Raw genomic sequence first — 16196 nt, forward strand, 5'->3', positions numbered from 1 at the left:
CCGACAAATTTTAATTATTAAAGTTTGACAGCGATCAGTCTTTCCTTCGTCCGGCTCTTCCGACAAGGGAGGAATTAATATCGACTCGCTGTCACATTCATCCAAGGGAAATAAATTTAACCAGACACAAATAGATGCACTAACATCTTAATTTACAAGCTGTCAACCGTGCATCGAACAAGCCGATGCGTCATTTCATTAAAATAATGTCAGAATCGTAGAAAGGGGGAACTATAAATGAAAAACCCACGACACAAGCGATTACCGCCCTCACAAGTCAATCGCTCGCACACTGCACACCCCCCCCCCCCCCCGTTACGTAACACAATTCCAACGAAATTAACACTCCCGAAAGTAAGTGTCAACTTTCGCAATGTGAAGGCGAGATCACTCGCAAATCGCTCATTAACCATTTCAACCCCAACCATTTGGCACATCGACGAAGCCCACGTGCGTTTTCTCCGCTCTCGTATTGAGAGTTTGGCCAGGGGTACGCAAGACCGCTTTGATGTGCGGAGGAGAGAACGGGGCGCAACGAGTTGTCAAGCCCACGCGGGTCGCGTAGTCACAGGGCTAACTCAGGGGGTAGTGGGGATGGGTGTGGGAGGGAGGCATCGGTGTGAGAAGCAGTACGTGGCAGCTCATCCCACCTGCGGTCACGTGAATTGTCACGGATGTGTAGGTTGTCGATCATGTTAACCACCTCGCCTGGTATACAGGATGTCGTGGGTTCGACCTCGACCTTGATGCCAGTTGTATATTTGGAGTATGTGTCCTCCCTGTGGTCGCGTGGATTTTTCCCCGGGTCCTCTCCACATTTAGATTCAACGTGCGTTCATAGGTTTTGGCTGCAATAAATGTCCACGTGATAAGCCACTTTGTTGGGCTGTCATTGTGGCCAGGTCGCTGCTGAAAAATAACTATATAGCTCTGTGGCTCTTAACTGGTAAAATAAAACAATTTCATTTATAATTTAGTTTAGATCCATTGAAGAGTCAATCCTTTCATCTATTATTTTTTTCGTGCCTCAATTACATAGCTTCTCATCTGTGCGGTCTCGTTTGTAGTCTGATTCATTGATCCTAAATGTAACATTTGCATGTAATTTGTACATAAAATGCACACATTTGCATACATTGACGTTAATGTATTGTCACGTGCATCATGCATGCTTTGTGAACGTGAGAATTCATTTGTTTTTATCGATGAAACATCACACACCGAGTTTCTAAAGGCGAGTATGGGTGTGCAGCAATATTTAATGAATGTGTAGTGACAGAGAAAGGTCACTACTGTGTCGGCCCGTACGAAGGCTGGGGGCCCCAAGGGGGTGCCTGGGGGGTCACGTGGTGGAGGGATCCGGACCCTCCCAGAGGTGGGGGAAGTGAGGCGTGTCCTGGGAAGGGAGGCGTGGCCTGAAGAGAGCCAGCCACGCCGGGGCGGAGCCAGCCACGCCAAACCAAATATAAGCGTGGTGTGAACGCAGAGCGAGGCTGCTGTTGTACTGTACTCCAAGGTGAAGACATCTTCGGTCGTCAAGTCCCGAGTCGTCGTCCTGGGCCAGGCAGGCCGTTGCCTGCCTGGTCCAGTCTGTGTCGTGTTCCAGAGTGTTAGTGAGTTGAGGAAGGTGGTCACCACCTTATGTACAGTGTTATATTACTTACCGTTTAATAAATAGTGTTGCCTCCAAGCTGCGTGTGTGTGCACCTAATTCGGTACTACTACAGGTGTATTAAGATGGCAGGTGTGGATGATCATGTTAGGGTGTGGCCCGAGTTCGATTCCCACTCACGGCCACCGCCAGTGACAATCATCTACAGGGAATCTGTCTTTGTACGATCATGTTAGGAGGTGTCGAGGTGTGTACTGGCGAGTGTGATCATGTTGGGATGTGTTCGTGTCTGCACCTCCGATCAGCACGGCTGGCTGCATACGGTGCGAAAGAAGTTCAACACGTGTGATCACATCGGGACACTGCGAGCCGTAAAAAATTGCAAGGATGTTGTTGTTGGTGGCACCACTTGCCGCCCGCGTTGCCGGCGCTGCCCTGGATGCGCTGCAGCAGCGCCTGCCCCTCGCGGTCGAGCTCCTCGATGGGCGCGCGCAGCACGCGGCGCTTCAGCTGCGCGTGCTCCTCGATGAGTCGGCGAGCCCCTTCCAGGTCCAGCGGGAAGTCTCGGCGCGACAGCAGCTCCTGTGGGCGCGCAGCGACCAACGCAAGTGCCCGTCAACCGCCAACAACACCGCCAACAGTGGCAAAGCAGATGCCATCGATGCCATCGATGGCACCGACACGACCAGCACCACCGACAACGTCACTACCAATAAAACCGTCAACACCGCCACCGCCAACACCAGCAACACTGTCAACACCGCCAACCTCAAGATAGCCGACGACACTGCCAACCCAGGCGTGCACACTATCATCCACAAAGGGGGCTCTAACAACACCACCAACACTCGCATACACTATACCTATGCCAAATTTGATAGCAACATTGAAAAACTTGCAATCAACACCAATGCCACTAGCAAAAAAAAAAACCCACATTGCCACATCACCATCAATACCAGAAGCACCACCAACACGACTAGTAATGTCACCATTAATGCCATCACCAGCACTACTCAAACAATGGATTGTCGCGCCATTATCAACACCGTTACCACCAACAAAACGACAACCCTCATCTTATTTCTAGTTACCAATAGACATCTCTGCAATACATTTTTACATACGGAAATCACAATTTAAGTTGTGTGAATTATAGGTATACGATAGTTTCTATTTATAATCCGGTTTGGTTTCTTTAGCCAACAAAAAAAATCAACTTAACCAATCACGAGTTTTGCAAATCTTAAATTGAGCCGTGCTGGGAGGACCGACTGGGGCAGACGAAGCGGTTGCGGGGGTCACAGGTCCGACCGTATCGCGTCACGGTGAACGACGTCGACGCATTACGGTGCCGCGTCTCGAACGACGGGGGGGGGGGGGGGGGGGTTGGGGGAGGGAGGTGACGTTAACGCGAGAGGACGGGAGCGGCGCTCCGTGCAACTGGTCGTGCGCACGCGGCACCAGCGAGCATATTGCTTCGGGGGGCGAGCTGCTGCTGCGCGGCGACACGCGAGCGCACGCCGCCAGCGGTGCAACGGTTAACACCAAACTGAAACATTTTACAAGGAATCATGTCTGCATTAACCACAATACTTCAGTTTCATTTACGAGGTATAACCCTGTGAGGGTGACAATTTGGGCGTGATGCCCGTCGACCAGAATTCGTCCGAGCTACAGATTTTAAACGTCTATGCACGTGTCCACAATGAGTTTTTTTGCCGAGTGCGCGCGTCAATTGATATGTCGGACGCCCCTGCAACGCGGGATGTTTTCCGTTCTCGAAAAGCGAATCCAGGTGAAGTAATTTGAGTACAAAAAAAACACGTGAATTACATTAAAAAACGGTGGCTCATTTCCCTTTGTGTGCTGCACGTCAGATGACTTTGTGAGATTGTCTTCAGACACCGTGCTATTAATTGCACTCTGATGCAATTCGTGATCGACGTTAGAAAATATTTCTCCCGACGTGACTGCGCGCGTTGTTTCGGTGTCAGACATTTCGCGAAAACAACCCGAAAACACAAGGGCGTGCGTGGCTGCATGCGACGCGCAAAGCGTGCGACACGCACAATTATTGCATCAACCGAGCAAGACGTTACGGTCCGCTGGTCAAATGCTGCTGCTGGTCGGAAGCATTCCCACCAGCCTGCGGAATGGATTAGCACTGGACATGAATGTAGCAGCAGAGGCCAATGTTTGAAGATAAACAGGATTCATTTTAGATTCTTCATCATCATCATTATCAGCAGCTATGATCTATCCACTGCTGGATTAAGGTCTCCCCCCACGTCATTGCCATCTCTCCCGGTGACATAGTGGGTATTCCAGTGAGATGGGAATAAATGTGTCACAGAAAGGATAATTTATATTACGAGTGAAACATTTAAATTACAACATTAGTAATTGGATTGGATGTTGATAAATGGTGGTGATTATGATGATAATTATGATGAGCACACAAACTTGTATGTAAAGAAGAATAACAATAGAAATAACCACGATCATAACAACAATGATGTTGCCATGCGCTCCCAACCATCAAGCAGGTCTACTTGAACGACACTGAGACGCGCGTGACCGCGGCGAAACGCAGACTGTGGAGGAGCGTCTATCGGTCGGCTCCACGAGGAGCCATCATAGGTCACAAACGGGTTTTGATTCCTTACCCGTACCCGGCCACACCAGGGTCGCAATCGGGTACCCGTACCCTTCCCGATACCCGGCTACCCGTACCCGGCCGGGTATCGAGTAGGGTACGGGTATCGGGTACCTGATTGCGACCTCTGGGATGAAGCCATGTTGCAGGCGTGGGTGGGTTGATTCAAGGAACTTGAATTGTGAGAAGAGACAAGACGTTGGGAAATGAGTGGCAAACGGTTACTCACCAGTGACTCACGGCCTACCCGTACCCGTACTCGGCCGCAGTAGGGTCGCAAACGGGTACCCGTACCCGGCCGGGTACGGGTAGCCGGGTATGGGTAGCCGGGTATCGGGTAGGGTACGGGTATCGGGTACCCGATTGCGACCTCTGGGAGCCATGCACAGTAAGAGAAACCACGCCAAGGCTATAAACCGGGCCGCATCATCATCATCACGTGCCCGATACTGGATAATCATGTGACTGTGGTGGCAGGACAAGTGAAGAAGCAGCATCCAACAACCAGGCCTCCGCCATAGACAAAGATCCCCCGCATAGCCTGAAAGGACAGTTAGGGGCAAGTGCTGTTGGCAAGCACCTATGAAGGCCGGCACGGCACACGAGGGGGTGGGTGGACAACACCACGCCCGGCCGCCTTTGTCTCTTCAGTGGTGATGTTTACACACCACACCAGTTACTAATTTGAGGCCGAGCCGACCTAGGGGAGGCCCATGAGCGGTTCATATAACCGTCACTGGTGTTGGTGGCCATAAGCGGGAATCGAACTCGGGTCGCCGGATTCGCAGTGCAGAGCGCCGAGCGCTACACCACCGCCGTACCATGCACCCTCTAACAACGGCACGAACCCCCGCGAGCCGTCCACGAGGCGTGCCCGCAACTCACCTGCAGCTCCTCCAGGCGAGAGAGGAGGTGCGATGCGGCCGTCACAAACTCCTCGAGCGCCAGCCGCAGGGAGAGCCACTCCTCGTGCTCGTAGGGGAAGGAGCCGTCCAGCTCGGCCGTCAGCTGGCTCGGGTCCACCAGGCGGCACAAGCCCTCGATAGACACCAGCGAGGTCTGGCAGCCACAATGCACCCAAACGATGAACATTTAGCCCATGGGCGACTAACGAAAACACGCAGGCTGACGTCAAATGATTCTGAACATTTTAACATCAATACATCACGTATGCCAACATTAATAACGAACGCTAATTCTAACTTAAATACTACATCAACCCAACCACTACGACTTACAGCTAACTTCAACCTCAAATGCTATGCCTATCGCGAACAAAAAACCCTACCGTTATACCTGAAGACCGAGCCGAAAAACGAATGCCTTATCCAAGCTATAGCCCTTAATCCCATCTTTTAATTCCTTGTGCTATAACCGTATAGACTAACACAAAACCCCGAACACTAACATTCTCTGTAAGATCCAATTCTCTCGACTCTTCTCCTTAGCCGTGCTAAGAGTTCCTTGGACAATGTCCGACACACACCTTGCTCTGCGAACCACGAGTCAGAATTCCTCACCTCGAACTCAAACTTTGAGGAACCAAAGTTGGTCTTCTGCTTCTGCCAGAAGTTGTCGGGTTTGATGATAAGCGCCACGTGGATGCTCGCCGGGAAGGACTCCTGGAGCGTCTTGAGCAGTGGCTTGATGGAGTCCCACTTGGAGCCACGCATGTCTATCACCACCGTGAAGCCCTTCTTGGCACTCTCCTCACTGCTGGAGCGCCACCACCGTGCGCACACAACTACGTCATCATCGTCGTCGTCATCATTATTATCGTCATCGACAACCACGGCAAAAATTGGGCGGCCGGGACCCATCGTCATAACGTGCCACATGAACGAGGAAAAGACGAAATAGGATGCGACTCTTGTGACGTAGCAATGAAACCAGCACGCGTGCAGGCGCCGAGCGGATTGTCGCATCGCAAACTCGTGGGCGGGAGGTGACGACTTGGGGAGGCCTTCATCCAGCAGTGAACTGATCATGGCGAATGATGATCATGACGACATAATGTGGAACCCGACCCCTTTGTTGCTTGGAGGCCGGAGCCAGACTCCTGCTCAAATGAGCTCAAATGGAGAGCGCTGGTTAGGGTGTCTTGGATCTGTGGCACAGGGTTCTAGAATCCCTTTACTCATTGTGAACGGTCAGGGCACCTTCAAGCTGTGCCACTGCAGCCTCTTTCTAGTTTTGATGATACCACGCCATTGTTTGGCGAGATGGTGAATCCAGGATTAAAGCTCAGATGTCACTCACTGGCCCCCCCCATTCCTGATCTCAGCACTGTACCGGACTACAATTTTGATTCAACCACGGTGAAAATTACGGGAAATGCCATTATCTAAAAATCTGTTAATCAAGATTGCTTTTTGTAGAGTGCTATACTGTACTGTACTGATATGTTTTTTTTACATTTTTCACAACCATTGATTTTCCAATGACATCTCCATTTTTTCCAAGTGCTCTGAAAAACCAAATGGCTCATATAAAGCCTCACAAACACGTACCTCTTCTACTCGTCCGCCCAGGCTAACACAACATCTGGTGGTGATACACTTGCACGTGATAACACTGAAATAACAACACAAAATCGAGCACTCAAGTTCGCACCCCTAGAGACTTAAACGTGCTGTTTAAAGTGCTTCGAGCAAATAGTATGCAAGAGGCAATTCTAAGGCCCTTTATCATCTCCAACCGCTAACCTTCGAATAGTTACCCCTGACTCCCACCCAGACGTTTTACCACTCCCAGTGACCTCCGTACAACCACATCATCTCCTTGTGTCGGCAATTAATCCCGAAACTGTCGGGTAGCTGGCATCGCCAAAGCTAAGGACACTAAAACCAAAAACTGGAATGAATGGCATTATGTAACTCAATTCAACCAAATTCGCAAGCCATCCCCAAACACTGTTAACCTTTTTTTCCCTCTGACATAAGCATAGCCATCCAAAAACGGATGTAATGTATACGGCACGGGTTCACTTGCCGACCCATGACAACTGACCACCATCATTCTGCAGACTCCCCTCTGCAACCCAGCATCCACCACCCAGGCCACGGCGTGCCTCCCACTGCCGCCTGCCACGCCGCTGTAAATCCCTGCAGCTATAAGCTTCCCATCACACTCATGCATATTTCAGAGCCAACCCATTACAGCTGGAAGCTGCGGTTCCGCATCCTGCGCGTCTAAATGCCCGCCTTTTATCGGTCCGTCTAACCCACAGACAAAGCACCTGGGTACAACATTAATAAATAAATAAATAAACACCTCTCATTTGTATGAGCAAAAAAAAAGACAACCAAGGTACGAGTAGCCTTATGCTTGTCAACATACGGCTAACTGAAAATGTATCTTGTGTATAATAGAATGCCCTCAATAAATATTAGATCGTACTTTTGCAAAATGGCACTTAATTACACCATTTATGAAGGCCTGCAATTAAGTAGACGTGATGTAATGTGTAATGAGCTTGTGTGCATCAGAGCATCATGTTTGTTTGTTTTGTGCAGGGAAAAACTATCAAAATAACAGCAAGCAGTGAGGCGGGGGGAGGAAGCTGCCCACTAGGCATGCTGTGCTTGGGATCCTCTGCCCTTCGAGCAAGGGTAGCGGCAGTGCAAAGGAAGCCGCCCCTGTTAGCACTCGCGTGGAAATGTGCGCAAGAACGCAGCAGCAACGCACAACGGCTAGCACGGCAAGTAGGAAGTGGGTCTTCAAATGTAAATTAATTGCAATAATGATAAATATGTTTTGACCAGAAATAGGCTCGTTTTACAGGAACATTCTGCTTCGGAGTGTGGTGCTTTTATGGCACACATGACATATATATTGCGACTAACCCACGTGGATCTCCGAGTGCACCACCACGCCCGAGCCAGCACTCGCACCCCCTCCTCATTCTTGCGCGAGAGAGCCGGGCGAATTCTCATGATTCCAAAGCCTGGAGCGGCATTTCCATCTTCATAATCAAATACGATTCCTATGAAAGTTTGTGGAATCTCGCGGCAGGAACAGACTGGCTGTGTTGCAGCCTGGTGTGGCGTTCAGCCAAGAAGGGGAAGGGGAGGTCACCCCACCCCAGTGCAGTCTGACCGACCTCGGGGGAATTTCCATTAAAATGCCTTTGTAAAAAGTTTCAATGGAGATACCGGTCGGCTGATATCGACCCTGACTCCAGCTGCCCAGCATCACCACGGAATTGTCATTGAAATGTATTACACGGTCATTACCGTTGCGATGTACGGTCGATGCTGCGCGAGGAGAATTGGCGGAATTCTACCACAATTCCTGCATGGCGTTCAGGCGAGACGGGAGGGCCCTTGGGGCCTGGACGGCCTAGCCTCGTGGAGGCCGCATCAATGTACAGCCGGGTTGAATGGAACCGCCTAGCATATACATGGGGCACCTACATGTAGCCAAGGCTATGCACATAGCTGCTTCATATACATTGGCTGTGCATAGGCTAGCTCCCACGAGGCTGCCCAGGCCCCACAGGCACAGGCCCTCCCTCCTTGCCTGATTGCCATACCGAAACTCAGGGTAGAAGAGGGCAAATTCAGCACTCTAGGCATAGGAAATATAATTCAATGGCAATTGTGACCACCTGGACTCACTGTTTTGGTTGGCTAGAATTGGCAATGTTCAACCAGGCGAAGCATATCCTGAAGCTACACCAACCTAGAATTACAATAAAATTGCACCAGAATGAAATAAAATTGGATGACTCTTCCATGGTATAATCACTCTTGGAATACAATTCATAGGAATGTTGAATTTTAACATGGGAATCTCCCATCAAAGACCAGCGATACCTGCAGAAATCACGTGCGTGCGTGCCTCAAAGTGCATTTGCGGCTGAAAGATGAAAGACTGGCCAATGGAGCACGCGTGTGAACGAACATCCAAAAAGTGAAACAGCATGACCGTACTAGCACGTGAACGCGCGAAATCGCGCGCAAGTTGTTCATTTGTATTCCATTTATTAACATCGCTGCTCTCTGCGCAGAGACGGAAACGCTCAACACGTCAAGCGGCCAGCAACAAATAGCACCGTCAAGTTTTAATTGATAAGAGTGTGTCACACGTTTCTTGAACTGTGAAAGGTTATTATTGTTCCTAGAGCTTTGAAAATGAGACTCAGGCAGGGAATTCTAAAGTAAAGCAGTGCGAGTCAAGAAGCAGAGAGATAAGTGTTGTATGTATGAATGTTGAATTATGATAATCGGAGGTCCAAAGTGTTATGACCTGCAGTGTGGTAGATGAACACTGACTGGATAAGAAGTGGCCCCGAGGCTTGCCATAACGTGAGGGGCCGTGGTCATTTACAGCCAACGTCGGTTTACCGTAGACAATTAGAGCCAAGCCGAAACATAACGTATAAAAAAGAATGTTTTAAAAGATGTGTTTTTTTTAATAGAATATAGTATTGTCATCAGTATGACATAAGTATACAAAGTTTACAGTCGATACCACATTGGGAAGTGGGTAAAAATTTTGTTACAAGATTTGAGGAAACAACAACGACAACAACAACAACAACAGAGTGAGATAATAAAAAGCGTGTAAAAACAGTCAGTGTCCAGGAGGCCAAATCTTCAACAAGGGTAAAGGAATCAATGCGTGAAGTCCACAGGAGCGGTAACCATGGTGTCAGCGATAGTAGAGTGATAAGGAGGCAACTGACCGCCGGTGAGCGCGTGACTGGAGTGAATTCGCGGGTGCTGGATCTACAATCGGGGTGCGCGTCGCCCCCTCGTTTGAGTGTGCGTGCTCACCAGGGTACACTGGCCAGGTAGGTGATGAGTCTGCGCAGGTCCTCCTGCTTTATTCTGTCGTGGTTGCTGCGTGCGGGAAAGGTGAGGATGGGTCCGCCGCGCCTGTCACGTCCACCTGCTCGCCACGACCGACCAACGCACACGGGCGGCTCCAGTCTCATCGCTCGCAGCTCTGCGCCCACACAGATTTACCTCTGGCGAAGGAATACCTGCTATCTCGAAAGAGGGAATGACTGAACAGTATCTTAATGATAATCAATGTCATGAAGGTAAAATGTGTCCCTTCTCAAACAGGCATGGGACAAAGCTCATCTTTGCTGGTGAATATTGAGTCTGCAGTGAATATTCTACATTTCTATGGCAGGGACAAGTCTTTACCGTATAAGAACTTTCTTGTGACTTGTTTAAACAACCACAGAGAGTTATTAATTGCCTGAGTAAACCCCCAACGAGGATTTCAACTGGCAAAACTACAACGGTGAGTAAAGTGTCCTCCTGCAGCCAGTCCGTCATCAACTATGCAGGTTGGGTAAAATGTGTGCTGTCTATCGAGGCTGTATAACTTAGTGTGAAGTAAACAGTGGTTGTCTTACGCCTGCCTCTGCCACGGTAACGTGGAATATACGCTTCTGACTCGGCACGGCCAAAAGAAACGAGCACCACCGCTTTCGGTTTAGTTGTAATAATAACAATTTTTTTTATGTTACGCCCTTTATGCTGGGGCGCCATTGACGTGGCTTTGCTTGTGAGAGTACAGCGCTGTATTTACAGGGTGAGAATATGGCAATATTTCTTCAGCAAGATTCCCATAACACTGCACAACGGTGCCTTAGAGCACCATATCGATTCGGGCCAAATACAAAATGTAATGATCTGTAGAATGCATCACATCAAAGACGCATATGCCACAGCAGCGGCAGCACAAGCGTGGAATTCAACAAGCAAGCGCAGGAAGAACTTAGCTCGAGCAGTAACGGCATCTCCAAGCGATTACTCTTAATTGCCGATTGATTAACAATTTGCACGCCGCCTTGGAAGCCGCCCTACGCCTGGCACAGTAGACGTCCGGCTGGCAATGCCAACCTTAATTGCAGGAAGCAAAACGCGCAGTGCATCGTCCCGCACGCGCATTTCACAAGCTGAATCGGACCACCCGCACGCACGGATAAATGCACCCAGTGATAGACGACCACTCCCCCTTTTAGCGGGCCTTCGAGTTTCTTTCTTAAGCCGTGCTTTATTAAGTCCCCTTCGCCACCGGCAACCCTAAAAGCACTTTCGCAAACGAGGCTCGCTATCCAAGCCTCACTTTTTCACGCGTGGAGATAAAGGGGAATGGGAATAGGGTAGAGATACCAGCATATTTCCTTGCCTATGAAGTATTTTCTCTCCCAACTACAGCACAGTATATAGCAACAATGACACATTACGCTACGTGGCGAAAACCGGCTGCATCTGGTACACTCATCTGACGGCAGAGTGAAACATCTGACGAGGGAAACGCGTGGTAGGATGGACCGCAGGACATCATCCAACAGACCATTCAGATGGCATCGTTAAAGCATCCATTAAATGGCACAGTCTAGCCATCCCCATGCGATTCATGCCGTATCCGACATGGTGTTTAATGCGAGAACTGAGCGTGCTGAATTAATTGTACACACAAAGTTATTACGATGGGGCGTTTGTGCAGTCATTAGCGACTAAAGCGAAACCATAAAAACTCGCTTACTATACAAGAGTTGGGGGAGAGAGGTGGCGTAGCCATTAGCAAAATGAACTATGAACCCACCAACCCGAGTTCGATTCCCAGCCACGGGCAATGTCAGTGGCGAGTGATATCTAAACTGGTCCTGGGCCCCCTCTTCACCATCGCGCAGTGACCAGCGTGGTGAAGTATGGTCAAATAACCCAAACGACTGACATAGCATGGCAAGGCCTTCATCCGGCAATGGAGTGACATTATTAGTGACATGTTATTATATTAATTATACATTATTGTAGAGTAATTTATATGTAATAACCAAAGGAATAAATCTAGTGCATTCTTACACAATGGTGACTCAATATGCCATGGGCGTACAGAGTTTCACCCTCTTGGAGGTTTGCGATGCGATTCTATTCTTGAACATTTTCTTTTAAATAATGATCTGACATACTGTTACATGCCTTGCATATCAGTCTCTGAGCCGTCAAAGCCTCTATTATTATTTCTACTACGCTTGTTTTCCCAGGAAAGCCTCACAAGAGTGTGATTGCTTTTTCAGGAGGATTGCGCACAGCTTTTGCTATCTATACTCCAGTTGAGTAATTTTCGGGTGCAATTTTCATATTTTGATCAATTTGAACCGTGACGCCGGCAAACTGCGGCCTATTCTTGAGAAAGACATCACGAGATCTTTGACGTCCACTGCGAAGCAGATGATGCCTATTATTGCGGTTGATACACTCACAGTAATAATCAGCATAATGTATGAGAGAAGCGTTTTTAAGAACAACTTTGGAATATTTTTTGAATTTTTGAGGATTTCCATTACGTGCTCATGTGTAACATCTTCATATTGACAACAGTGAGGTCACCCAATGCCACGTGACAAACATGATGTCAGCCGGCACTTTAAGAAAGTGACTTCACTTCCGGTTTTAAAATCAATCCGAGACCAACAAAAACATAGAATCATCCAAAATGTTGAATTTTGGCCCGATTTTCCAATTAAACTGAAAACCAGGAACACACCCCAACAGTATACCTATTTGTTCTCCGACACTTTTTCAATCATATAAAACATTCAGAAAATCGAAATGTTTAAATGCCAATGTACACACCGGACACATATGCCACCTTCTCCTTGAGAATGGGCAGCAGATCAGCTGCCTTCAGTCCATCCGTCTTGCGATACCCTGAAACACAGCGTACAAAGACAAAGATAAGGCCCCCCCTGTATAGCCATACAGACTGTCAGGGAAAGAAAGCACTGTTCATGAGCAACTACACAGTGGGGAGTGGTTGCTCAGTTGGTAGCGCACTCTGCTACGAGACCCAGAAACCCAAGCTCGATTGCTACCGTGGTGAATATCCGAACCAGTCCTGGGCCTCCCCTAGGTTGACTCAGCATTAAGTGAGTGCCTGGTGTAATGTGTAAACATATGTAGTGGAGAGACAAAGGTGGCCATAGGTGGTGTTTGTCACACGACCCACTCCTGTGCAGTGGCGGCCTTCATTGGGCCTTGCTAACAGCACTTTCCACCACAGCCTGTAAGAGGCTATAGGGGGGATCTTTTTCTACACACACAGGATAAACACATGTGGCTCAGGGTAAATGGCCACATCATGGCCACAAAAAACCAAATCCAAATAAGGGGTTGAAGAACGTGGAAATTGCTACCTGCTGACAGCAGCCTGATCTCTAGAGAGCAGGTAAAATGAGTTAATTGATCGAAAACTGATATTGGTGGGGTGATGTTTTTGGGGCTGAAAGCACTTAGTGCTGTCACTGGCAGTTCCTACAGGGCATAATTTCTCAAACAAGGACCCCCATGCCCTTTGTTCCATATTTCCGTATTCTCTAACATTATTTATTCCAACAGAAATTAGGTCACTATTTGTGAACAAGAAAGCCGTAAATTGTGAGGAGCCCAAAATGCCTGCTGTAAGACAGTGCACGGCATTTGTCACCAATCCGAACGTTTAGACACCACGCAAAATATATTATGTTACAGCCGTTAGAAACCAACTTAACGTCTAACAAGGCAAACGAGTTCAACTCCACTCTAAACCAACCTTTGCATCTGGCAGACAATGGGGACTGGCAGTTCATAACAGTCCATGACTCCTTCGTGGTTTACGAGCCAACGTATTCCATGAAAAACTCCTGTTACTCACTGCATTTCTTTTTTAGTACAGATTCTCTAAAACATTCGTTATATTTAAAAAAAAGCCGTTAGGAAAATACAAAAAAACCTGCCAAGCGCTCGCCTTGTCCGGATATCCCACGGCATATTTACTGCAGGCTCCAGACACCCATTTGGAGGTTTTGCCCCGCACGTGTGCGGACACTTTGTGCGCGCACGGCTGCACGCAACCAGCGGGGCCAGCGCTACCGTTTGATCCAAACAAGCCGCCCTGCCGCGACCAGACACATCGTTTCCCCTACTCTGATCTGGAGCACTGGCCGCCCTCCCCTTCTCCCTTCATCCCTCGCCTGCCCTCCGTCCTCACTTTCCTTCGACTGCGACCCTCCTCTCTCTCCGCAGACGCCGCAGGACAGCGCTGCTGCACCGTCGCCCCCGGGGCCCCGAGATGAAGGGTTTCTCGTTCGCGCCTGGCCGCACGCCCTCTGCCCTGCAGGCTCGTCGTGATGCAGAGGCTCTTGCCTTTGTCTGCGGTAATCTAACCGGTTTACCGCGTGTTATTCAGTGTATTGTCCAAAGTTTCGCTCCATGCGCTGGGAGCTTCTCCAGGACCTGAGGACACAGAGTTTGTGACACAAGCCGCTTTCGCTCGCTCGCTCTCTCTCTACCAAGGCTGCAAAACGGCTACCGGCGCAGCCCGGTGTAACGTGGTCCTTGTAATACTGTGGGTGCCACTCAGCAGCAACACCCGTCAGCTCGGGTGTTTTACAGATTGCCCTACACGGCAAAGTGAATTACGTGCGGTGTGTCGTAGCGCTCGCATTGACTCCGCTGGTTAACCCCAACATGTGTGCATTGTTACTCGCATTAAATCCGATACTGAAATGACCATGAACTGAAAAGCAGTAAGCTGGCTCTGTTACCTACAATTGAAAAAATATGATTTAAAAGAAATCCCAAAACGAAACAGAAACTGGAATTACTTTCCGTCAAAAAAATATTACAGTTTGAGACTTCATTTTTTTTCATGACAATTGCTTTGAAATAGGACCTATCTGCGGCTAGATAATGACACGCCAGTGCGGCGCAGTCTACACAGGTGTTACAGGTTAGAGGCGCAGGGAGAGGCACAAACGCCCACGCAGCCGAGCAGGGTGGCGGCATGGCTCCACGGTAGGCACAGTTATCGCTTATTGCAGAGGGTTCGGCGTTCAGATAGGGAAGGTCACCCCGGTTATTACCCGTGGGTGCAATTCACTCCAAACAAGACGTCGGCTGCTTGTGAGTTTACACTCAAGGTCCAGTGTGATGTCACACGTAAAGAATGGGCCAGTGTGTACCGGCGTCGTGGTTCAACATTTGCCAAAATTTGAAAAATTACCTGCAAATTATTAAATTGGAATTATGCGCAGCAACAGCGCCCCCTACTGGGAAACTGCTGCAGTCTATGTCTGTGAAACATCCCCTTGGTGACAGCCTTGCAAATGTAGTCATTACTATTAATATCTCGAAATGCACTTCGCTGTAAGGCAGTAAACGACTGCTAAATGCCGTGTTACACTTCGTGATAAAAAGAAAAGCTAAAGAAGTAGAATGAACAGGCCACACTTGATAAAAACAAATTGTATCCCCCACGTGCCTTCATGCTGTGTGTGTTTTGTTTACATCGAGAATGTGGCAGTGTACTTATCTATGGATCTTGTAGCATTTGATTTTTTTTTGCAATACGGTTTTGTTTTCACTGAAATTGGTTTGCTTTATGATGTATCTATTTCGATAGATACAAGACTTCCAATAAAAAAAGCGTTTATTTATACATTGAGATTAAAAAAATCATTCCTCTTTCAATGCACGAATGGATAAAGGCCTCCCCTCACTGTGTGGGTCATGGGGGTTATTTAACCATACTTCACCATACTTCACCATACTGGCCAGCATGGTGAAGTGGGTTGCCCAGGAACGGTTCAAATATGGTTCGGACACCATTTGCCGCTGATGTTAGCTGTGGCCGGGAGTCAAACTCAGGTTGCCAAGTTCACAACGCTTTGTGCAAACCACTGTACCACCACTCCACCCGCACACTCGTATCTTCCCTGTTTATAAAGGTTATCTATCAGATGTGTAACGAAACATAAATAAAAAAATGTTGTATTGATATTTTAAGCAGGCTATATATGCATTGAATCATGTGTAAGAATAATTTTTTTTTATGATGTACACAATGGGATCATGTGACCCCTCTGCAACCACTAGAGGCCGCTACAATGTTGCAGCGTGACAAGTCACCACAAAA

The 16196-nt window shown here is 48.5% G+C and overlaps 1 protein-coding gene across 1 annotated transcript in view; it reads right to left on the reverse strand.

The window, feature by feature from the left end:
* The window catches only part of LOC144724743 (triple functional domain protein-like), a 189425-nt gene that overhangs the window by 124217 nt on the left and 49012 nt on the right, over positions 1-16196 (reverse strand). The window contains exons 2-6 of the mRNA XM_078604129.1: positions 12878-12952; positions 10052-10166; positions 5792-5987; positions 5157-5330; positions 2026-2194 (exon numbers count right to left, since the gene is read on the reverse strand). Of these exons, the coding sequence (XP_078460255.1) occupies positions 2026-2194; positions 5157-5330; positions 5792-5987; positions 10052-10166; positions 12878-12952 (729 nt within the window). The remainder of the gene's footprint in view (positions 1-2025; positions 2195-5156; positions 5331-5791; positions 5988-10051; positions 10167-12877; positions 12953-16196) is intronic.

The sequence above is a fragment of the Lampetra planeri genome, chromosome 2 (assembly GCF_965212315.1).
Source record: "Lampetra planeri chromosome 2, kcLamPlan1.2.h2, whole genome shotgun sequence".
Classification (NCBI taxonomy): domain Eukaryota; kingdom Metazoa; phylum Chordata; class Hyperoartia; order Petromyzontiformes; family Petromyzontidae; genus Lampetra; species Lampetra planeri.